Genomic DNA, 22,836 nt, shown 5'->3' with positions numbered 1-22,836 from the left:
GAATTCACAGAATCACAGAATTTCTAGGTTGGAAGAGACCTTTAAGATCATTGAGTCCAACCCATGTTCTAACACCTCAACTAGATCATGGCCACATCCAGTCTTTTTTTAAACACATCGAGGGATGGTGACTCCACCACCTCCCTGGGCAGATGATTCCAGTATTTGACCACTCTTTCTGTGAAAAACTTCCTCCTTCATTCTAGCCTGTATCTCCTTGGTGCAGCTTGAGACTGTGTCCTCTTGTTCTGTCTGTTGTTGCCCGGAGACAGAATTCCTTCCCAATATCCCATCCATCCCTGCCCTCTGGCACTGGGAGCCATTCCCTGGCTCCTGTCCCTCCATCCCTTGTCCCCAGTTCCTCTCCAGCTCTCCTGGAGCCCCTTTAGGCTCTGCAAGGGGCTCTGAGCTCTCCCTGGAGCCTTCTCCTCTCCAAGTGAGCGCCCCCAGCTCTCCCAGCCTGGCTCCAGAGCAGAGGAGCTCCAACCCTTGGCCTCCTGTGCTCACTCCTACACTGGCACCACAAAATTTAGCTCAGGCATTAGAAAACCACCTGAACACCCCAGAAATGAGGGAGAGGGGAAGGCAGGCTGGGGCTGAGCTCTGTGTGCCCACTGCAGGTGACGGTGGAGTTCGCGGACGAGGTGCGGGTGTCGTTCATCTGCACCGAGGTGGATTGCAAGGTGGTGCACGAGTTCATCGGGGGCTACATCTTCCTGTCCACGCGGGCCAAGGACCAGAACGAGAGCCTGGACGAGGAGATGTTCTACAAACTGACCAGTGGCTGGGTGTGAGCCCCGCCAGCCTCGCCCCGCAGGAACCCCCATGGCCATATTCATGTTTAACTTTCCAAAGCTGTCCTTTGAGATAATGCTGCTTAATAAAGTAAGCTTGAAATGTATCTTTTTTTTTTTAACAATTGGATTTTTTTGTTGGTTTGTTTTGGGCTTTTTTGGGTTTTTTTTTCGTTTTGTTTTGGTTTTGGTTTTTTTTTTTTTTTTTTTTTTTTTTTATTTTGTTTTGTTTTGTTTTTTTGGGGTTTGGTTTTGGTTTTTTTTTGGTTTTTTTTTGCATTACCAGACCAGTTAATCTGTGTGCACTAATGAGCACTTCTGTTAATTTGCTATAACCAGACCGTGTCTGGGCAGGGTGACAGTGACCCACAGATCCAGACTCTGATGGGCAGATCAGGATAAAGATTTAACTGACTTAAAAAAGCCAATTTCTGAAGAGAACTCTAAGCCATCTTCTTGCAAAGCCATCGAGGGCTAACCTATATGAAGTCTATTTATCATGTTTAATGCATGAGTGTTTTATTTCCTTTTTTTTTGTGTTTTTATTCTGTACATTTGACCTGTTTGAAGTCGTCCTGCTCCCAAGCAGAGCTGCCATCTCTCCTTTCACACTACACCAGGACTCTGAAGGTGCCTGACATGACTTTGAGGATAGTTTTGTGTGGCCTCGAAGATGATCTTCTGTTAGTCTGTAATAGCTTGGTTTTATTTGTTTAACTTGCCTTTTGATAATCATTTATATTGTCTTTTTTTTTTTATTTTATTTGTACACCGTATTGTATTATGACACTTTTAGTATTCACCAGCATAGTCACTGTTCTGCCTCTGATATGCAAATTTTTTCATTACAATATGAAGTAAAAGGTTTATGAAGTAAAGGTTTTTGTGTAACTAATGTAAAAAACCACAAATTTTATAAAGTTGTACAGTTTTTGTAACTAGTCTCACAAGCCAGCTAGGATATTGCATAGGTCAGCAGTAACTGTAGGATGTCTGGAAGGGGTACGGGGACAAACCAAGGAATAAAAAACCCACAAAAAATACAATTTCAGTCCAGTAAATTTTGATCTAAGTTAAAGGGGATTCCAGAGCTGTGCCACAACACCCTCAGTAGCTGATCCCTGGAGCCAGGACTGCCAGGTTCATTAAGCCATTCCCACATTAATGCTAACGAGGAGGGATCCTGTGCCCACCTAATGCCAAGGAATATCCAGTGTTGCGTTCCCACAGTCCGTGGTATCAAGATTATGTTCAAATACATTTTATTTTAAATAAAAGTCAAATCTTCTATTTAACATTCAGCTGCCACTCCTGGTTTTTGGGGTCTACCTGTGCTATGGAAAGGCCATAAACAATTCCATAGGATGGAGCCATCCCATGCCAGCCTTGGGCTCCCTTCTGCTGCCTTATCCCAAGTTTGCTGAAACAAATGACACCAAAAGGCAACAAAAAGTTACAAAATTCTGGAATAGTTTGGGTTGGAAGGGACCTTAAAGCTCATTGAGCTCTACCTCCTGCCAAGGGCAGGGACACCTTCCACTGTCCCAGGCTGCCCCAAGCCCTGTCCAGCCTGGCCTGGAACATTTCCAGGGATGCAGGGGCAGCCACAGCTGCTCTGGGCACCCTGTGCCAGGGCCTCACATCCCTCACAGGGAAGGATTCCTTCCCAATCTCCCATCCATCCCTGCCCTCTGGCAGCGGGAAGCCATTCCCTGTGTCCTGTCACTTGCCCAAAGTCCCTCTCCAGCTCTCCTGGAGTCCCCTTTAGATCCCACTCCCTGGCCAGGCTGTGGGAAGCAGCCCAGGGATTGAGGGAATCACAGGATCTAAGCTGAACCCACCATTAAGCCACGTCCCCAAATGCTACCTCCACAAAGCTTTTGCATCCCTCCAGTGACTCCACTGCTACCCTGGGCAGCTGTGCCAGTGCCTGACCATCATTCCATCAAGGAATTTCCCCTGATATTCCCCTAATATCCAACCTAAGCCTCCCCTGGCACAAAATTCCCCTCCCCATTTCCGCACCGATCCTTTCACACCACATGCCCCAGTGCTGGCTGCAGCCTTGCTCCATAAAACCCAGGATAAGCAAGGGCTGGCCTGGAGGGGCTGGGCAATTCCTCCCACTCCAACAGCAGCGCCCAGGACGTGCCAGGGATGCTCCCAGTCCTGCCCCACACCCCCAGGCTCCTTCTTTGGGATGCAGCAAGTCCGGGCAGCTCCGAGACACGCGAGCGGAGGGCGGCGAGCACGCTCCTGGCAGGCAGCACCAGCATCTCAGCTGGAACAGCTCCAAAGCTGGGTGTGTGATGGGATGGCTCCCTGAAAAACACTCACCTATTGCCTCCCTGAAAACACTCACCTATTGCCTCCCTGAAAAACATTCAATCCTATTGCCTCCCTGAAAAACACTCACCTATTGCCTCCCTGAAAAACATTCAATCCTATTGCCTCCCTGAAAAACACTCACCTATTGCCTCCCTGAAAAACATTCACCTATTGCCTCCCTGAAAAACACTCACCTATTGCCTCCCTGAAAACACTCACCTATTGCCTCCCTGAAAACACTCACCTATTGCCTCCCTGAAAAACATTCAATCCTATTGCCTCCCTGAAAAACATTCACCTATTGCCTCCCTGAAAAACACTCACCTATTGCCTCCCTGAAAACACTCACCTATTGCCTCCCTGAAAACATTCAGTCCTATTGCCTCCCTGAAAACATTCAATCCTATTGCCTCCCTGAAAACATTCAATCCTATTGCCTCCCTGAAAACACTCACCTATTGCCTCCCTGAAAACATTCAATCCTATTGCCTCCCTGAAAACATTCAATCCTATTGCCTCCCTGAAAACATTCAATCCTATTGCCTCCCTGAAAAATATTTACCTATTGCCTCCCTGAAAACACTCACCTATTGCCTCCCTGAAAAACATTCAATCCTATTGCCTCCCTGAAAACGTTCAATCCTATTGCCTCCCTGAAAAACACTCACCTATTGCCTCCCTGAAAAACACTCACCTATTGCCTCCCTGAAAACACTCACCTATTGCCTCCCTGAAAAACACTCACCTATTGCCTCCCTGAAAAACATTCACCTATTGCCTCCCTGAAAACATTCAATCCTATTGCCTCCCCGAAAAACATTCCCCTCCTATTGCCCTGAGATTAGGCAGGATGGGGAGGAGAAAAGCTGGATCCAGTGCCCTCAGTCCATCCATCCCCAGGGCTTCCAGGGCTGCAGGGCCCGGCCTGGCCGGAGCTGGGGGAGGTGGTGAGGCAGGAAACGCTGAGCAGAAAAGCAGAGGAGGTCGGGGAAGGGCCATGGGAAGGCAGAGGCTGCTGTCAACCACAGCCCTTCCCCACACAGCCCCCGAGGGTGGGAGAAGCCGGGTGGGAAGCGCTGCTGGGGCTGCAGGATACAGGGAAGGGTCACAGGGGGTTTGGGGTGATCCAAAGGAGTTTTTCAGGAGTTTTCTGCCGGGTTTTCCAGGATCTTTCCTAGATGAAAAACCTCTTTTCTCCTTGGATGAAAAGATGCAAGTGGTAATGAGATGTTGGAGCAGAGAGGGGTAAAAAAATGATGTGGTTTTCCTAAAATCTGGAGAAACACCAGATAAAATATGGCACAGATAGGAGTGGCCACACACTGAGGATGGACAGGGGTGAGAAGGAAGCGTGAGGAGCACACTGGAAAAGGGATTGAGGAGGGAAATGGGGAGAGCTGGAGCCCACGGGAAGGGAAGGATGATGCACCTCAGGGACAGGCAGCAGAGAGGACAAGGAGGTTTGTGGTCGTTTGCTCCATGATCCTGAGCCAAAGGAAAACCAGGATGTGGTGGGCACGGAGGGTTTCCAGTGATGTGGAAATCACAGCTGGGTTTGGGGTGTCTGGGCATCAAAGCCAGCAGCAGAGGATGAGGAGGGTCTTGGCAAGACAAGGCACAGCCAGTCCCAGCTCCTGCAGCCCCAGCACTGGAAGAAAACACGGAGATTTTGCTGACTTAGGGAAATCTGGCTGTGGTTGTCTCTTTTGGGTAAGCAAAGCAGTAATCCAAATTAAAACCCGAACCAAAGCCCAGGAGAAGCCAGCCCGTGGGTGTCCCCAGCCCCCAGGGTGACTCAGCCTCGGGGAGGAAAAGCTGAGACTGCCTGGCATCCACAAAGCGGTGGCTGTGCTTGGGAAAGAGGAATTATTTCCAGCTTCCAGCGATAAACTCACCATGAGGAGGGAGATTCAAAGCCAACAGGGCTGCTCCAACCTCGGTTTAACAAAAAAAAGTGGCAGAGATGCCTGAAAATGGGACAACTCCAGCCCTCCAACAGCAGCAGGGCCAGGGGGATGATGTTCCTGCCTTGCTGACCCCGCTCCAGGACCTTGAGGAGGGGAAAAGGAAAAAATAAATCACTTTTTGGCAAGGTACTGATGCAAACCGGCTGCCAGGCTGAAAATGCACCTCTCTGAATGCATGCAGCAGGGGATTGGGATGCCTGTGTGAGCCAGGCATGGCCTGGGGGGTCGGCTGGGATTCCGACAGCGTTTTAAGCCTCAAGTAATTCAATACCGTGCAGACGGGCGAGTCCCGGGGCGGGTTTGGAGCGGCATCGGAGCAGTTTTGGATGCGGGAGAGGTTTGCAGACCCTCAGATATTTTTTTAAAAACAGCAATAAAAGATTATCTATATCTATATCTATATCTATATCTATATCTATATCTATATCTATCTATAGACATAAAATATCTACATATGAAATATATCAAATATCTCCCCAGCAGGGCTGTCCCCTGCAGCAGGCAGGGGCTGAGAGCTGGGTATGGAGACATCCTGCTGATAGGAATTGATGGAAAAGGGACATTTGGAGGAGCTGCTGGTTTGTGGGGAGAGGGAGAGCAATCACTGCCCATCCTTGGAGATGTTCAAGGTTAAGTGGATGGGGCTTGGAGCAACCTGGGATAGTGGAAGGTGTCTCTGGTTGGAAGGAGATGGTGGTTAAGGTCCTTTCCAACCCAAAGCATTCCACGATTCTGTGATTCTTCTCTAACACGAACACAAATCTGTGATTCTTCTCTAACACAAACACAAATCTGTGATTCTTCTCTAACACGAACACAAATCTGTGATTCTTCTCTAACACGAAGTGATCCCCAAGCACTCCAAAAGGAGACACGTGGGTTTCCAAAAGCCCTCCCGTTCCTCCCGCCCCGGGATGGCCGCCCCAGGGGCTTTCCTGTGGTGGGCAGGGGCTGAAAAAAGCTCCTTGAATGAACCCCTCGTCAGCCCAAGGCAGATGAGTCACTGCAGTGGCTCGGGAAGCACACTGGGTATTTTCCAGCCTCAGGCAGGAAGGGGCTCCTGGGTGGCCAGCAGCACTGCCCTGGCTGTGAGCAAAGATCTCCCAAATTCCCGGTGCTCGCAGCCAGGGCAATGCGGGAGCTTCACCCGACCCTGCCCTGCCCTGTGCGACCTCTCCAGGCATCCCAGGGCTGGGAGCAGCAGCACCTCTCCCCCTGACCTGCCCCACACAGGGACCCTCTGAGGGCACTCAGGACCAGCAGGGATGCTCCTGGAATTGATTAGGGATGCAGGAAAGGCAGACCCGGCGTCGCCAGAGACGCAGAGCTGGAAGCACACACGGATGTGGATGTGCCTGGCTCTGTCTGGCCTCATTTCCCAGGTGTATCATCCCTCATCTCCGATGCAGGAAGGGATGGGGAGGATCCAAAGCTCTCCACAGTCCAGAGTGACAGCACCAGGAGTGCTTTAATGGGTCTAATGAAATCCGGGCGGATCAGTGACCGCGCTCCTGCGGCTCCAAACCTTTCTGGAGACCAGTGGGGGTTTTATTTGTTTGCTTTCAGTCTCACAAGAGCCCCGGGTGCTTTGATTTGCAGCCCTGAGGCACTAAACAGATAAAAGATCCATAAATATCTGCTGGATGTTATAGATCTGAAACAAATAAAGTGCCCCCCCTGCTCACAGCTCTTCCCGTAAGCACCAGTGCGATCCTGGCCTGCTCCCGTTTCCATTGGCATCCCAGCCTTCCCTTTGAAATCCCCTGCATCCCTCCAGCTGTTCCACATATTTCAGGCTTCAGTCTCCCCCCAGAAACTGCTCCTTTGGTTTCCCTTAAGCTCTCCTGTCTGGTTTTCATCATTCCAGGATGCAAACGGGGACTTTTCCCAGGCCCAAGGTCTGCGATCCCTCGGGATGCAAACCTGGATCTTCCCCTGATGATGGGCTGTGGGGGAGAGGATGGGAAACACCAGTTCAAGAAGGACTTGAAATCCCAACATGCCAAATTCATCCCAGAAAAGCTGCCAGGGAGCTCACTTCAGTGTGTGATCAGCATTTGGTCTGATCCGAGGAAGAGGGAGCAGCAAAATATTTCCCAAATTCCCAAGTGACTCAGAAAGGCCAATCCCACATTTCACAGTGGCTCAAGTAGGCAGGATCCTGTCAGACACTGAAATCATTCAGAAAATTTTCCCTTTGATCCCCAGCTAGGACAAAGAGCTGGTAACAGAGCTCCCCTGCACTGTCAGCTCCTGGTGAAGCTGCAGATTCCCAGCTGGTGGGAAGCCTCTGCTTGGAAAACTCCCACTCCCCCTCCCCTGAGAATGCAGCAGTTTGAGCAAATAAAGCATTTGCTCTGGGTTTTATTTTTGGCTTTTGGTCAACAGCTGGTCCGTCCCTAATGAGTGAGCTGGGCTTTGATTTCCTGCCTGCAGAAGGGGGTGAGAAATGGGAGAGGATCTGGGTTAGAAATTTGACTCACACCAGTGATCCCAGCTGGGATTTGCTCCCATTTTGCTCCCTTTGCCTGGGGACATGTCCCAAAGAGAGGCACTGGAACAGCTCAGGAACAAGCTTAGGGGACACAGGGGAACTGCAGGGGTGCCCAGAGAAGTGAAGCTCCTGATCCCAGGCTGTGCAAGGACAGGCACTGCACTGCCCTCCAAACTGGGCTCAGGGAATGGGATTGGCAGTGGCTCTGGTGTTCCCCTTGTGCAATTTCTTCATCAACATCACAGAATCCCAGAATGGTTTGAGTTCAAAGTGGCCTTAAATCCCATCTTATTCCATGGGCAGGGACACCTTCCACTATCCCAGGTTGCTCAGAGCCCCATCTGACCTGGCACCAAAAACTTCCAGGGCTCCAGGGGCAGCCACAGTTTCTCTGGGCACCCTGTGCCAGGGCCTCACCACTCCTGAGCCAGGAACTTCTTCCCAATATCCTATCTAAACTTGCCCTCTTTTCCACACCTTCTTTTGTTTCAGAGCATTTGAGCCCCCTGAGCTCAGGTTTGAGCTCTCCCCCACCAGTGGGAGATGGGATCCTGGTCCCAGTGGAATGAGCCCATCAAATTCCTGCTCACCCAGGGGCAGGGATGGCCAGACCTCACCTGGGAAAAAACAGATTCCTGCTATCCCTCATGGCTCTCAGCAGATTTAGGCAGGAGGGCAAAGAGCTGCTGGGACCCTGAGGAAAGAGTTTTGTGAGTTTTGCTTTTCCCCTGATGAGGCAGTGAGGGGAGCTCTTGGGAATGGCAAACCTGGGGAGAAGGCTGCCCGTGTTTCCAGGGGGACAGGCCTACCCCCAGGCCACCTCCAGCCCCCATCCATGCTGTGTCCCACCCTGGGTGGCCCTCTGGAGGGACCACATCTGATTCACATCACCTCCCAGCTGGGAACCCTGTGCCAGCCCCTTCCAAGGATGCAGCCTTACAACCAGGGGCTCCCTGGAACTCAGGAGGAGCCACAGGCTCCAGCTGATGGCTGTGGGCAGCTGCTTTATCTCCTGAATGCTTTTCCCCTTCCCATAAACTGGAGGAGAGGGTGGGAATGTGTCTGAGGCAGGGAAATTGTAAATCTTGCAAAGCACTGCAGTGGCAGATCCTGGAAGAGAACTGGAGTGAGAGCAGGGAATGTTGCTGGTGAGGAGATGAAGAGCCAGGGTGGATGTGCCTCTGGAGCAAAGGGAAGAGCCTGGCCCCAGCTGCTCCCCCAGCATCCACACTGTCCCAAATGCCCACAGAAAATGAGAGCACCTGGAACCTCCAAGTCTCAAACTCTCCTTCAAGCCCTCTGTGACCAAGTCAATCCAAATGATGCCACTAATTAGTCAGAGTTCAAAGACAACCCTGCAGGATTTCCTGCCTCCTCTTCCTCCCCTACAACTGTGCTACAAGGTAAGACAGAGGAGGAAAAGCTCATCAAGCAGAATTAAGGCAAGATGCTCCATGGAGCATCCCTGATTAATAATTTTCCTTTCATTTTGAGGGACCCCCCCATCCTCCCCTGGTCCACACACCCCTGAAGCAGAGCTCACCTTTCCCATCCCAAGCATGCACCACGTGCCAGCTCTCAGAGGAACTCTGGGCTTCATTAAATTCAGGTCACTCCATTGCAGGGAAGCACCCAGGCACTGGCAGGGATCCCTCATTGTCTGCACGGCTGCAGGAGCAGCTCCAGGCACGGAAGGAGCTGAAATCTGATGTGAAATAACTCCACCTAGAGGGAAAAGGGACTGGGAAAGCAGGGCTGAGCACATTCCCCATCCTGGCACAGAGGAGGGATCACTGGGACAACAATGGCATGGGCACAGAATTGTGGCACCAAAGAAGGGTTTGGGTTGGAAGGGACTCCCAAACCCATCCAGTGCCACCTCATGCCATGGGCAGGGACACCTTCCACTGTCCCAGGCTGCTCCAAGCCCTGTCCAGCCTGGCCTGGAACACTTCCAGCAGCCACAGCTGCTCTGGGCACCTGTGCCAGGGCCTCACCACCCTCACAGGGAAAAGTTTCTTCCTAATCTCTCATCTAAACCTTCCCTAGTTCAGTTGGAATGCTCTGTCCCTTGGGTGTGTCTGAGACCACCAGTTCCCAGTGATCCCATGGCTGGCTCAGATCCCACCTGTCCCTTTCCCCCCCCAGGAACAGCTGCCCCTCACTGCTCTCACACAGAAGATTCTTCAAGTCCTTCCCTTGGGACACTTAAATATATCCCTTAAATATATCCCCCAATACCCATGGAAGAGGAGGGCAAGGGAGCAGGGTTGTATTTCCTTTGGAGAAGCTTCCATCTGAATTTAATGGAGCTTTGGGGAACACAGCACTCCTTAAGTGTCCCACTGATGGGACATCAGGTGACAGCGTGGGGCAAATGCCATCTTGGTGCCACCTTGGTGGAAGGGGAAAAGGCAAAAGCTGCTATTTACTCACTAATCCAGAAAAACAGCCTGTGGAACCCACAGTGTGCTCATTTTGTACAGAAGATCTGTCATCCCATGTGCCCTGCCTGTGGCTGATGAGAAAATGTCCTGTTAGCCCAGATCTCCAGGGTCACTGCCATGTGCACACCCAGGACCTGCAGCATTTTGGGATCAGAGGCACCATTTGGGCTTCATCCCCCATTTCTCACCCCAAGGCCAGATTCGTGCTGGATCTGATCCCAGCTCCAATTTTTTGGGATGAGTTGATACTTTATAACTTCCCATAAAACAGCCTCATCCAAAGGAGGGTGAGAACCATAATTAAGTTGGAGCATTTCTGTTGTATTTTTAAAGCCCTGACTTGGATTCTGAGGCAGGATATTGGAGCATTAATTAGGGGAGATGTTGTCAGCTTTAGGAAAGGATTTTCTCCATTTAAAAAAAGTGGGTTTGGGACATGGGCAGGAAAGATGGGAAAACCTGAAGACACCAAACACTCCCAGCCTCCATGGATGGCAGGCTGGGGCTCCAACACCCCTGTGGCTCCCAAAGACCTTCTGGGCAGTTCAATTACATTTGGCTGCTTGGTTAAAGATGGGATAATTATTTCCAGAGAGGCAGACACGGTCCAGATGCACTTCTCCTTCCATAACTGCACTACCACTATCCCAAAGCCCAAGGAAATGCCATTTCCCAGGCCCAGGAGGCCATCTGGATGGCAGCAGAGCTTTGCCAGGTTTCCTCTTGACTTTATTAAGCTGGAGCAGATATTTAGTATCTCATTATCTGTCTGCAGGAAACACTTGGGGAGAAACAGCAGCATCTTTCTCTCCAGGAGATAAACAGGCACCACATCCTCTGCAAAATCCAGGTGCCTGGAGCTGGTTTGTGCAGCTCTTCTGACATTTCCATCCCTTAGGATTTGTTTGTGGCTGGATACAGCCCTGTCTGTGAGAGGTTAAAAGAGCCAAAGAGGCCAATCCCTGGCTATTCCAAGCCCTGAGCATGTTTCCAAAACAGAATGTAAACACTTTTATTGTGGCAAGGATTCCTCTGCTCTCCCTGCCTTGTGTCATGCAGCCAAAGGAAAAGGAGAGCACTTTTTCTCCCCTCATAAAGCAGGGTGTGCTCAGGCTCTGACATTGACATCAAACAAGTGCATGGATCCCTTCCCATCTTTCTGGCTGTCCCTCGGTCATGGGTTTGCAATTTCCCTGCTGACAAATCCAGAGCAGCCAAAGGAGATGACTTTGCTGGAGTCTGGGGTTTTTTTCCCCACTGCAACCGAAAATGTCACAGTGGAACTGGTGGAGAGGAGATGGAAATGAGGAAACAATGGAAAGGTGTTATTTCAACTTTCCCCTCAGAAATCCTGGCCTCAGAGATTCCAGGGAGCTGTGGATCCTTGTTGGCTTGGAAAAAATTATAAAATATCTGAGCTGGAAGGGACTCCCAAGGACCAGCTCCTGAAAGGTGCCTGTGCTCAGCTGGGGCTGGGCTCCTTCTCCAGCAGCACTGACACAACCAGAGCACACAGCCTCGAGCTGCACCAAGGGAAATACAGGCTGGATAGCAGGGAAAAGCTTTTTACAGAAAGGGTGAGAAAGTTCTGGAATGTTCTGCCCGGGGAGGTGGTGGAGTCCCCATCCCTGGGTGTGTTTAACAAAGCCTGGATGTGGCACTGGGGGCCAGGGTTGAGTTGAGCTGTTGGGGCTGGGTTGGACTCCATGATCCTGAAGGTCTCTCCCAACCCAGTGATTCTGTGAATTCTGTGAATTCTGTGAATTCTGTGAATTCTGTGCAGGGTCCAACTCTGCATCAGAGTCCAACTCCTGGCCCTGCCCAGACCCCCCAACAGTCCCACCCTGGGCATCCCTGGCAGTGCTGTCCAAAGCCCCCTGGAGCTCTGGCAGCTTCGGGGCTGTGCCCATTCCCTGGGCAGCCTGGGCAGTGCCAGCACCCTCTGGATGAAGAACCTTCCCTGATATCCAACCTAAACCTCCCCTGGCACAGCTCCAGCCCTTCCCTGGGTCCTGTCCCTGCTCAGCAAAGCCCATTTCATGTGTGGACTCAGCAAAAGTGCCTGATCCCTGATTCAGTTTTTCCCATCCTGGAACACCAATCAATGTAATGGAGCTGTTGGAACGAATCCAGGGTGATCAGAGGGATGGAGCAGCTCCCCTCCAAGGAAAGGCTGGGAGAGCTGGGATTGTTCAGCCTGGAAGAGACTTGAGGGTGACTAATTGCAGCCTCCAGTGCCTGAAGGGAACCTACAGAAAACATGGAGAAAGACTATTTACAAGGGCCTGGAATGACAAGGAAGGTTTTCCCATCCACCTCATTCCCCTGCTCTGGTTTAGACTCCTGCTGCTACAAAATCCATGTGCAAAAAGATCTGTCAGCACCTGGGCTGGGGAACAGGACAGCACTGGTCTCCAGGACTGACAAACAGCCTTGCTGGGGCAGAGCGAGAGTTTTAACCAAAATAAAGGGTTTCCCCCTCGTTTTTCAACATTCCACTGCTGCACAGGAGCACTGAGATGCACACACAGAGTGCACTGCTCAGCTGTTAAATCCCACAGGGCAGATGCACCTGCTGGGTCAGGATGTGAAAAATGCCAATCACTTGTTTGTAAAATTGTAAAAGTTTAATAGTAATAAAATGGTTATAAAAATAGCAATAGAATTAGAGTAATAATAATTTGGACAATTTGGATTAGGACAATATGAGACAATAAGACAAAGAGTTATGGACAGTCCGGGTACCTTTTCTGGGCAGCACGAGCCCAAAAAAGGCCCCACGTTAACAGAGGATTAACCCTTAAAAACAACAGCCTGTTGCATATTCATACAGCTCATCCATGATGCAAAAATTCCATTCAAACACAGGATTCTGTCTGAGCAATGTCAACTTCTTCCTCTGAATCCTGACAGCATCTTTGAGGCAGGAAGAAGTTCATTTCTCCTGATAATGGAGCAATAAATTCTCTTTCTCTGAAAGATTCAGGTGTCCTGTGGCTGCTGTCTCACTGCCAGTCCTTTCTTTAAAAAAAGTATCCTACATAGCATAGTTTCTATTTTAACATTTTTAATAACCTAAAACTATATTTAACACACCACTTAAGAGAATTAATACAGCATCACTTTCTAACAGAACACATATAATATTCATTTGAATATTTGTGAAAAGCCAATCATAAAATACACATTTTTATCCCTCCACAGCCATTGTTGGAAACTGGGAGGATGCTCCTGGAGGAGAATTGTCCAAAAGTCGCTGAATTCCAGCTGCAGGTGCAGGAACTCTGCCTGAGCCTCAGTGGGGAAAGCTGGGCTGACCCCATGTGGTCATGGCCTTGTTATGGCAGGGTTTTGGTTTTAGAAAGCATTGACTTTCCACTCTTTCTTACACAAAATGTAAAATCTACCTCAAATCCATAAAATGTTTCCATCCAGGAAAAGGCACTGTGGTGGGGGTTAAGTTAAACCTCTGGCTGGCATTTTTCACACCATGGAAATGTGTCCACACTCCCTGTGTCCCTGTTCAAGCAGGCAAAGCAGCACAATAAATATTCATTTGTAGCATGGATGGGACATTCCCACTCCTCTGAATCCCTCAAAACAAATGAGAAGGGATAGGAGGGGAGACTCACAGCCCAGTTTGTGCCTTTCCCTCCCAATAAAAGGTTAAATATTGCAGTGGTTCATCTGGCTGCAATCTGAGCTTCGCCCCCAGATTTTGGGTGTGCCTGGACCAGGGAAGGTCGGTGTGTGTCATCTGGTCACTCTGGGCCTGAAGAAGTCAAAAAATATGGAATGTTGATTGTTTCCATGGTTACAGAATGATTCATTCTGATGGTAAAATAACAGGGGAGACACATGGAAAATGAGAATCATGTCTCAGAAGCGTTTTGTGTAATTATTGCGTTCACCAATTCTCCTGCTGCAGGCTACATGCGTGCCCTGACCTCAGCTATTCGTAAAACTGTCTCTTGAGATGATCCCAAAGTTGGGTTTTTTTATTGAAAATTAATTTAAACCCTTACTCATGGAGTCTGTCAGCCTTGGATGCTGAACAAGGCCCATCCCAGCGCAGGTCTTGTCCAAGCAGAGCAATGGAGCCTCCAAAAAAAATCCCACTGAGATAAAAACGATCAAAGTGAGGGCCTGGAGGGACAGGAAAAGAGATAATGGCTTTAAATTGGAATAGGGTGGGTTTAGATGGGATATTAGGAAGGAATTCTTCCCTGTGAGGGTGGAAAGGCAGAGGGCGCCCAGAGAATCTGTGGCTGGCCCTGGATCTCTGGAAATGTTCAAGGCCATGTTGGACAGGGCTTGGAACAACCTGTGATAGTGGAAGGTGTCCCTGCTATGGCAGGAGCTGGAACAAGATCATCTCTAAAGGTCCTTTCCCACTCAACCCAGTCTGGAATTCCATGATTCTAAAATTCCAAACCCATCAAATGCCTCAGCCTTGGCATCTCTGAGGGGGTACAAGGGGTGTGTGCTTGTGTCGTGTCTCGCTGCCTTCACCCTTCCCCTCGAAGAGCCCACTGGGACTTCCAGGAGGGTGAAAAGACCCTTCAGGAGGGGAGAAGAGTGGCGGGAGCACCGAGCCCGGACAGGACCCTCAATCAATACACGGTGCCGTCCGCCATCTTGGCGGGGCCCTGAGGGGGGCGGGAGGGGCGTGGCCTCTCTGAGGCAGGGGCGTGTCCACAGCGCTCCCGCCCAATCCGCGCGAGGGAGCGAGCCGGGCCCTAAAGGTCGCGAGGCCGGCTGAGGGGCTGAGTGGGGGCGTGGCCGGGGGGCGGAGCTCAGCGGCGATTGGCTCCGATCGGCTGCTGTCGGCTGCGATTGGCTGCGCTCGGGAGGGCGGGCGCGCGCGCGCGCCGGGCCCGGCATGGCCCCGCCCACCGCTTGCCACGTCCGTGCGGCGCGTGCGGCGGGGCCGGTGCGCGCGGGTGAGTGCGGGCAGCGGGGCCCTGAGGGGCAGCGGGAGGGATTGGGGGGGGGTCGGGGTCTCTTCTGAGGGGTCGGTCTGGGGATGGGTCGCACCCCCGGGGGGCTGCTGCAGCTCAGGGGCGCTGTGGGGACACCACCGAGGGGCTATGCGTGTGTGAGGGGTTGATATGACCGCCCCAAAGGTCTGTGTGTGAGGCAGCGGGATGCACCTCCAGCGAGGGGCTGCGGATGGAGTGAGAGCTGCCCTCAGTGGGGCGTGTGTGAGTTGAGGGGCTGGTTTGGGGAAGGGTCCTACCCCCGAGGGGCAGCTTGAACTGTAGGGACCCCCCGAGAGAGCGGGTGAGGGGTGAGGGGGTGTGGGACCCCCCGAGGTTGTGTGTGAGGTGTGGAGACCCCCCCGAAGGGCTCCGTGATGAGGGGATCCCCTCACGGGGCCCTGTGTGAGGTGGGGGAGCCCCTCGAGAGGTTGGTGTGTCCCAAGGGGCTGCTTCGGCTGAGGAAAGCCCTGGGCACCCTCCAGGGGCAGGGCTGGGCTCTGCCACCCCAAAACTGGGGGCTGGCAAAGGTCTGGCCAGGCCCCACTGACCCTCCCTGGGGGTTTGGGGGTGTCCCCTGGGGTGGCAGCTCAGCTCAGGGGGTCCCTGGCCATACCCTGCTCCCTACACTTGTGGGGACCAGGACGACCCACAGGCCTGAGCTCTCCTTCCCTGTGTCTTAATCTCTTTTTCTTATTTTTAATTGACATTACCCTAATTCATATTCCTGCCTCCAGAAAACGAGCATAACTTGCAACTCTATCCTGCTCCAGCTGTGCCGGAAGTAGTTGGGAAAGTGACTCTTAGTTGGTCACTAATTGCTCATAGAGCATTGGAAATTTGATTTTCCCTTTGTGCTTTTCCCTTGGTGTGCTGTAACCCTGAGCTGGAGTTTGAGGTTTGCTTTATTCTGTACACTGTTTGAATGTTGATATGGACACTTGGGAATTCTGGGGGACAGAGGAAAAGTGACATCGGGCTTGTTGAGCTGGAGGAACAGAGAAATCTGTAGGAATGTTTCTCTTTGCAGTTCATCTTTGCTGCTGTTTCATTTTGAAAATTCACACAGGATGAGAGTTTGTGTTGCTGTTGAATTGCTGTAACAGCAAATGCTTTTACTTTTATTTGCAAAATTAGGGTGAGAGCTGGGATTCAAAGGCCAGTGTGTACCAGCAGGTGGCATAAAAAAAGATTTTGTGTTGTTTTTTTTTTTTGAGTGAAGAAATTTCACTTGGGTTTCTGGAGCCACTTTCACTTTTGAGGCTGATTACACTGTGATGCTTCACAGCAAACATTCTGTGTGAGGTGTCTTATTTTAAAAAGTGTCATCCCAAATACTTTTTTCTTTCTGCTGTTTAGCCTGACCACTAGTGTGTGACTGCTGTACTCATGGTGCAGCTAAGGCAATCTGAAGATTTATTAAAAAATTGGAATTTTTCATGAGCTCTGCTCATACCAGAACCCTGACCAGGTGTTCTGCAGGGGACAGAATAAGAATTTATTTTCATTTATCATAGGATTTATCATAGGATTCCAGAATTGGAAGGGACCTTAAAGCCCACCTCCTTGCACCTCCTGCCATGGGCAGGGACACCTTCCACTGTCCCAGGTGGCTCCAAGCCCTGCCCAACCTTGACTGCAATAAGGAAGATGCCTCCCTTTGTCACCCAGAAGAACCCAGTCTCTTCAATCATTAACAGGTGTCTCACTGTCACCTTGGCCCTGTGTCATGGCCGCTGTGGGGCTGTGCTTGGCAGCTGGGCTCTGCAAACACACAGAGCAAACAGGAGGGGCTGTGCCTGTGCCATCACCTGCTGGGGGACGTGGCACCTTGTGCCCCAGGCAGGAAATACTTGTGGGGTGGGACTGCCTGGAAAAAATGCAGGTTTGAAATTGAACAGGAGTGCAGGTGAGGGCTGGGCAGGTTGTTGGGAGGTTTCTTGGGAGTGATGCTTTGCTTCCCAGAGGGCTGTAGAGGGAAATCCCGGATTGTTTATCCTGGCCTGTCCCAGGACAAACACAGGAGCTCCATGTGCTGGCCCTGCTCTGGTGAAGGCTGAGCAGATAAAGTGACCAGCAGTGTATTCACCTTCCTGGAAACCCCTGAGGCACACCCCATGGCATGCTGCAGGGGGAACAGCTCAGTTAGAATCTGAACCATGCCTTGCCTGTTCCATTCCATTGCAGGTCTCTGCTTGCAGCCATGATGCCCGTGGCCACCGTGATGCCCGATGACACGCCCATGTTCGACCCCAGCATCCTGCAGGAACTCGACTGGAGTGAGAACACCACGACCTTTTCTCCTGCCATTTCTCCACTGGATCCAGGGGATGGGCTGGTCCTGAGGCCACTCTGCACAGCTGATGTAAATCGAGGTAGAATCTTGGTTTATTATTGCCAGAAATGACACTGGGAGCTGAGTTGGTAACTTGTGTTTCTGGAGGAGCTCTCAGTGGATTGGGATTGCTCATTTTCCCTGATTTGGGTTATTTTTATCAGTAAACAATTTGATGGAATTTTACAACATCCTGAGTTGCAAGGGACCCACAGGGATGATTGAGTCCAACCCCTGAACCTGCACAGGACACCCCAGCAGTGCCACTCTGAGCCTTGTCCTAACATCCCTTGGGCTCTGGTGGCCTTGGGGCTGTGACCATGTCCTGGTTTGTCCTGTGTGACCACATCCCTGAATTTGAGCTTTTGGCATCATGGATTGGTGCTGTACTGAGTGACCCTGAAAATTTGGTTTACTGTTTTAATCTTAAAATTTAAGTAAAATCTTCCAAATAATCCACAAGTTCCCATTCACCATGCTTTTGGAGAGGGAGCACAGTTGTTCATACTATAGCCTTTAATACCAAAACAGCATGAACAAGCATCTTGCTGCATGAATTCTCCTTCAGTTCTGCAATTTGGATAAAAAGATTGCTTTGCACTCATTATTCCAGGCTCACCTGAGCTTTAGCCAATCCTTCACCATTTTTCCATCCCCTTGTGATGTGGTGGTGCCACGGTCCCTCTCCAAACAGCTGTGTTGGATTGTTCCTTGCTGTTTGGAGCTGGTTGTGTGTCTGTCCCTCACTGAGAGTTGTTTTCCCCCTCTTTTCCTGCCAGGCTTTTTTAAGGTTCTGGGTCAGCTGACGGAAACAGGAGTGGTGAGCCCGGAGCAGTTCATCAGTGAGTACCTCATCATTCCTTGGTTTTCCACAGGGCTTGCAGGCAATCAGAGGATGCTGACAGCAAAGCTGCTCAGGTGTGAGGCTCCTGAGTGCCTGATGCCAGAGGGAGGGATGAGTTCAGCTCCCCTGGGCACTCAGCCTTGCATCCAGCTGCAGCTATCCCCAAGGGCTGCTTAAATTGCTGCCTAAATTGTGAAACTGATTTTTAGACTGAGCTTTAGACAGCTGGTAGGATGGATTATTTGGGTTGGTCCAAGCCCCTCCAAGCTGGACTGGAACACTCTGCAGGGTGGGGCAGCCACAGCTGCTCTGGACACCCTGTGCCAGCCCCTCATCACCCTCTCAGGGAAGAATTCCTTGCCAATATCCCATCTATCCCTGCCCTCTGGCAGTGGGAAGCCATTCCCGTGGTGCTCTCCCTCCAGCCCTTGACCAAAATCCCTCTCCAGCTCTCTTTGAACCTACTTTAGGTCCCCTGTAAATCCTCCCCCCAGGCTAGACAGGCAGCTCAGGGATTCAGGGAATCACAGGATCTGAGCCAAACCCAACACTAATCCATGTCCCCAGGGGTCACATCCACACAGCTTTTGAATCCCTCCAGGCATGGGGACTCCACCACTGCCCTGGGCAGCTGTGCCAGGGCTGGACAAACCTTTCCATGAAATTCTTCCCTGTGAGGGTGGGCAGGCCCTGGCACAGGGTGCCCAGAGTGGCTGTGGCTGCCCCTGGATCCCTGAAGGTGCAAGGCCAGGGGCTTGGAGCAGCCTGGGATAGTGGAAGTTGTCCCTGCCCATGTGAAGGGGGTGGAATGAGATGAGCTTTAAGCTCCTTCCAGTCCAGAGCATTCCATGATTGGATACTGCAGTGCCCATGTGCAGAGCAGCTCAGCAAGGAGGCTTTTCTGGGAAAATAAGGAAGAGGAATTTGTGTAACTCCTGCTTTTCCTGGGGCATTCATTTTCTGGAGCGTTGGGTGCATCGTCCCTGTGATCCCACAGCGATTTGCAGTCAGACGCTGCTGCAAATACCAGCTTGAACTGGGGTTCACTGTAGTGAACAGGAACCCCAATTCAGCCTGAACTGCCTGTTCCACACTGTGCCTGCTCCCACAGAAACCTTTGAGCACATGAAGAGGTCTGGAGATTACTACGTGACCGTGGTGGAGGACACCAACCTGGGGCAGATCGTCGCCACGGCAACGCTGGTTATAGAACACAAATTCACTCACTCCTGTGCCAAGGTAAATCTGCACTGGGGAGGGAGGAAAAGATCCTGGCCCTGACTCTGGGTGTGTTGGTTTTATGGTGATACTGGGTGGTGACAGCCTCAGGTTGTATCAGGGGAGGTTTGGGTTGGATATTGGGGAAAATTTCCTTGTGGAAAAGGTGGTCCAGGCCTGTACAGGCTGATCAGGGCAGGGCTGGATTCCCCATCCCTGGAGGGATTTAAAATCCATGTGGCACTTGGGGACACGGGTCAGTGGTGGCCTTGGCAGTGCTGGGGAACAGTTGGGCTCAATGGTCTTGAAGGGCTTTTCCAACCTTAAAAATGTAAATATTTAAAAAATGTATTTAAAAATATCAAGTATTTTGTGTATTTAAAAAAATCTATCACATCCTTGAATGCTGAGCTGGCAGCAAAAGGAGGCTTTGGCTTTTCCTAAGGAAAGGGAGCCCTTGGAGGTCTGTGCCATTGTGCCAGTGAGCCTTGGCAGGAGTCAGCCGTGGCTCTGACAGAGCAGATGGCTGAGGATGCCCAGGAGGGCTGGGAGTCCCAGGCAGGCTGTGAGCACAGGGAGCTGCAGGGGCAGCTCCAGGGCTAACAAACACCTGCCTGTGTTTTCAGAGAGGCAGGATAGAAGATGTGGTGGTCAGCGGGGAGTGCAGAGGGAAGCAGCTTGGAAAACTGTGAGTATTCCCCACCTTTACCAGGAATCCCTTTACACCTCACACCTTGCTGCCAAGCACCTGGGAACAATTCAGCCAGCAGGGATCACCAGCTGGGCAGAAAATGATCTGCAGGAAAACACAGAGAGGGCTGTCAGCCCTCAGTGTTGTGGCTGTGATAATAAAACTCATGAAATATTCACTGACCCTGAGTTTAATTTAACTGCTGATTTTTTTGTCTTTTCCAGATTAACGTCCACCCTCACCTTGCTAAGTAAGAGACTGAACTGTTACAAAATCACTCTGGAGTGTCTGCCCAAAAATGTGGATTTCTACAAGAAGTTTGGCTACTTGGTATCTGATGAGAACTACATGTTTCAACGGTTCTTTAATTAACAACTTCTAGGTGTTCTGGGTTCTTTTTTTTCTTGGAAAGACTGTTGGTGGAGGAGCTTGTGCTGCAAACATTCTCTCCGTGGAAAATTTCTATAGTTTATTGCTGCAGATATAACAATCCCTATAAATAATGAACATCAAATGTGTAAATCTTGGGGGAAAAAAATTACTGAGGTTTTAGAAAGAGTCCTTTGGGTTAGAAAATAAGTTTAGAACTAATTTTTACTACTGTTGAGTCGAGGTGAAGCTTTTCTGTTCTAGCTGAGTTACAAAGGACTCGTTAAAGGGATGGTTTTTAACCAAAGGTCTATATTTTTATCTCAAATTTTTTCTTGCATTGTATTTTTCTAAAGGTTTGTGCTTCTTTTCTCAGTAGCCAAAGGACAGCCCTGGGACTGTCCTGGCTGTGCTGATGGAAGGATGATGTAGCTGGGGAAGGGATGAGGCTTCTCTTATGCAGAATTAGTGACACAAAACAGGCCTTAGTTCTGGATTTTTCCATGGCACCTCATGGAAGTGCTGGTGACGTTTTCTAGGCACTGTTTTCCAAGACTGGATTTGTTACTGTTGGTGCAGGTTGGGGAGAATCCTTCCAGGCTGTGCTGAAAATGGATATGTGCTTCTCACTGCAGGGCTCCTGCACTTTAGCTGATAACTTGGTTTTCAGGATAATTACTTTTTTTTTCTGACATAAAAACCCCAAATGTGGTTTGCAACAGGGCAGAGGGTAACTGGGAAACTGGAATGTCTGAAGGAGTACATCCCATAAGGAGTGGGGTGCTGGCTATTAATCACTGGGAAAGGGACTGGGATGTCAGATTCAGCTTCAGCTGAGGGAGCTGGGGGTGTTCACCCAGAACAGCCTCAGAGCCACTTCCAGGGCCTGAAAAGGAGGGAGAGGGGTTTTTGTGTGGGCAGGACACAGGGAATGGCTTCCCACTGCCAGAGGGCAGGGATGGATGGGAGATTGGGAAGGAATTGTTCCCTGGGAATGTGGGCAGGCCCTGGCACAGGTGCCCAGAGCAGCTGTGGCTGCCCTGGATCCCTGGCAGTGCCCAAGGCCAGGCTGGACAGGGCTTGGAGCAGCCTGGGACAGTGGAAGGTGTCCCTGTTGGAATGAGATGAATTTAAGGTCCCTTCCAACCCAAACCCCTCTGGGATTTCCTGAACACCCCTGGCCCAGCCCCTGGATCTCCAGAGGGCCAGGAGGGATTTGCACCTGTGGCACAGCAAAGCAGCAGAGAATTCCCCCCTTGTCCCAAGGCATTGCTGCTGCTGCTGCTGCTGCTGTGGAGCTTCCCTGCTGCTGCAAGACTGGATCCATGACTTTAGCACTTTTGCCAGGGGTGAAAAGCAAAGAACAGCCACAGGCCTGTTGCCAACAGTGGTGTTTTGTGTGGGGAGGGACAAATGCCACGGCCATGAATAGGGCATTGTCCCTAGGCAGGGTTGTTTGTGGGCAGCCAGGCCCTCCACACTGTCCTGCTTTGTGCTCTGGAGAGCAGCTCTACAGTGCTGGGGGCTCTGCTTGATCTTCCTGAGGGTTCTCCACTCCATCCAGTGTCTCCTTGGTGATGTCTGCTTTATTTATTGATTATTTTTTTAAAGAATATCTTTGTTTAAGCTGAATAAATGATTGGCACCTGTACCTGGACTGTTTTTCATGGAGTGAGGATGTGCTTGGTGAGCAGCAGCAGCTGCTGCAGGTACCTGTTCCCCTTCCCTGGGCTGAAAAGAACACTTTTAGCAGCTCCACGTGGATTTCTGTCCCAAGAGAAAGCAGATGTGCTCCTCTCACAGCATCTGCATGGCTCAAGCCCTGACTCTCATTCTGTAAAGCAGCTCCTGCTTTGTGCTGGCCCAAGTGACTGAGGTGGATTTTCTTGCCTTTCACAGCTGTAATTAATTCAGAATTTCCAGGATTTAAAGTGGATTATTTGAATTCCGTGGTATCTACACCATGTAAAGAGCCCCAGGCCCTCATGAAGAGTTAATGAGAAGATCAGAGTGAGGAGCAGGTGCTGTGGCCCTGCTCAGATCATTGTCACACAGATGAATGGGGTTGAAAGCCGGGGTTTGTGGCTGCAGCACAATGGGCACAGCCCCCTCGGGGCAGCTGAAGAGCTCTTTGTTCCTCCCGAGGTGACAAACAGCAGCTGGAGAGCTGCGAGTGCCCAGCCTGGGGCCTGGGAGGTGCCGCTGTGGGCTCAGGTGTGCCCCAGGGACACCGCAGCCACACGGGGGCTGTTGGAAACTGTCACAGGGACAGGGACAATGCCACAAGTGCCAGCTCTGCATGGCCCCGGGGGCAGGGAAATGCAGCAGCCCTGACATTTATCCCCAGTGGAAAGGGCTGAAGAGGGAAGA

General features: G+C 50.9%; 2 protein-coding genes across 7 annotated transcripts in view; both read left to right on the top strand.

Annotated features, from left to right (window-relative positions):
• The window catches only part of FERMT2 (FERM domain containing kindlin 2), a 51,708-nt gene extending 49,619 nt beyond the window's left edge, over nucleotides 1–2,089 (top strand). For 4 of the 5 annotated variants that reach the window (XM_071426114.1, XM_071426113.1, XM_071426112.1 and 1 more), the window contains one exon: nucleotides 621–2,089. In XM_071426114.1, the coding sequence (XP_071282215.1) occupies nucleotides 621–794 (174 nt within the window). In that variant the 3' untranslated portion in view covers nucleotides 795–2,089. The remainder of the gene's footprint in view (nucleotides 1–620) is intronic. The other variant, XR_011679079.1, reaches the window with a different exon arrangement.
• A 12,778-nt stretch (nucleotides 2,090–14,867) lies between these two features.
• Nucleotides 14,868–22,117, top strand: GNPNAT1 (glucosamine-phosphate N-acetyltransferase 1). 2 transcript variants are annotated; one of them, XM_071426110.1, is made up of 6 exons: nucleotides 14,868–14,973; nucleotides 17,197–17,384; nucleotides 18,124–18,186; nucleotides 19,300–19,427; nucleotides 20,033–20,094; nucleotides 20,322–22,117. In XM_071426110.1, the coding sequence occupies exons 2-6, from the start codon at nucleotides 17,213–17,215 to the stop codon at nucleotides 20,467–20,469; spliced, it is 573 nt and encodes a 190-aa protein (XP_071282211.1). In that variant the 5' UTR covers nucleotides 14,868–14,973; nucleotides 17,197–17,212; the 3' UTR covers nucleotides 20,470–22,117. The 2 variants fall into 2 exon arrangements, with proteins under 2 accessions (XP_071282211.1, XP_071282210.1); XM_071426109.1 differs by lacking the exon at nucleotides 14,868–14,973 and adding an exon at nucleotides 15,084–16,709.
• The last annotated feature ends 719 nt before the right edge of the window (nucleotides 22,118–22,836 follow it).

This window comes from Agelaius tricolor, unplaced genomic scaffold (assembly GCF_023055355.1).
Source record: "Agelaius tricolor isolate 1412-34295 unplaced genomic scaffold, bAgeTri1.0.p SCAF_5, whole genome shotgun sequence".
Lineage (NCBI taxonomy): Eukaryota > Metazoa > Chordata > Aves > Passeriformes > Icteridae > Agelaius > Agelaius tricolor.
This window is presented reverse-complemented; position numbering and strand designations above follow the sequence as displayed.

Excerpts from the sequence above, each read along its gene's own strand:
- GNPNAT1 (XM_071426109.1), top strand. The coding sequence starts at position 16,660 with ATGCCTCCCTTTGTCACCCAGAAGAACCCAGTCTCTTCAATCATTAAC. Across the intron at positions 19,428-20,032 it reads TCACTCACTCCTGTGCCAAG|AGAGGCAGGATAGAAGATGT; the intron begins GTAAATCTGCAC and ends CTGTGTTTTCAG. Across the intron at positions 20,095-20,321 it reads GGGAAGCAGCTTGGAAAACT|ATTAACGTCCACCCTCACCT; the intron begins GTGAGTATTCCC and ends TGTCTTTTCCAG.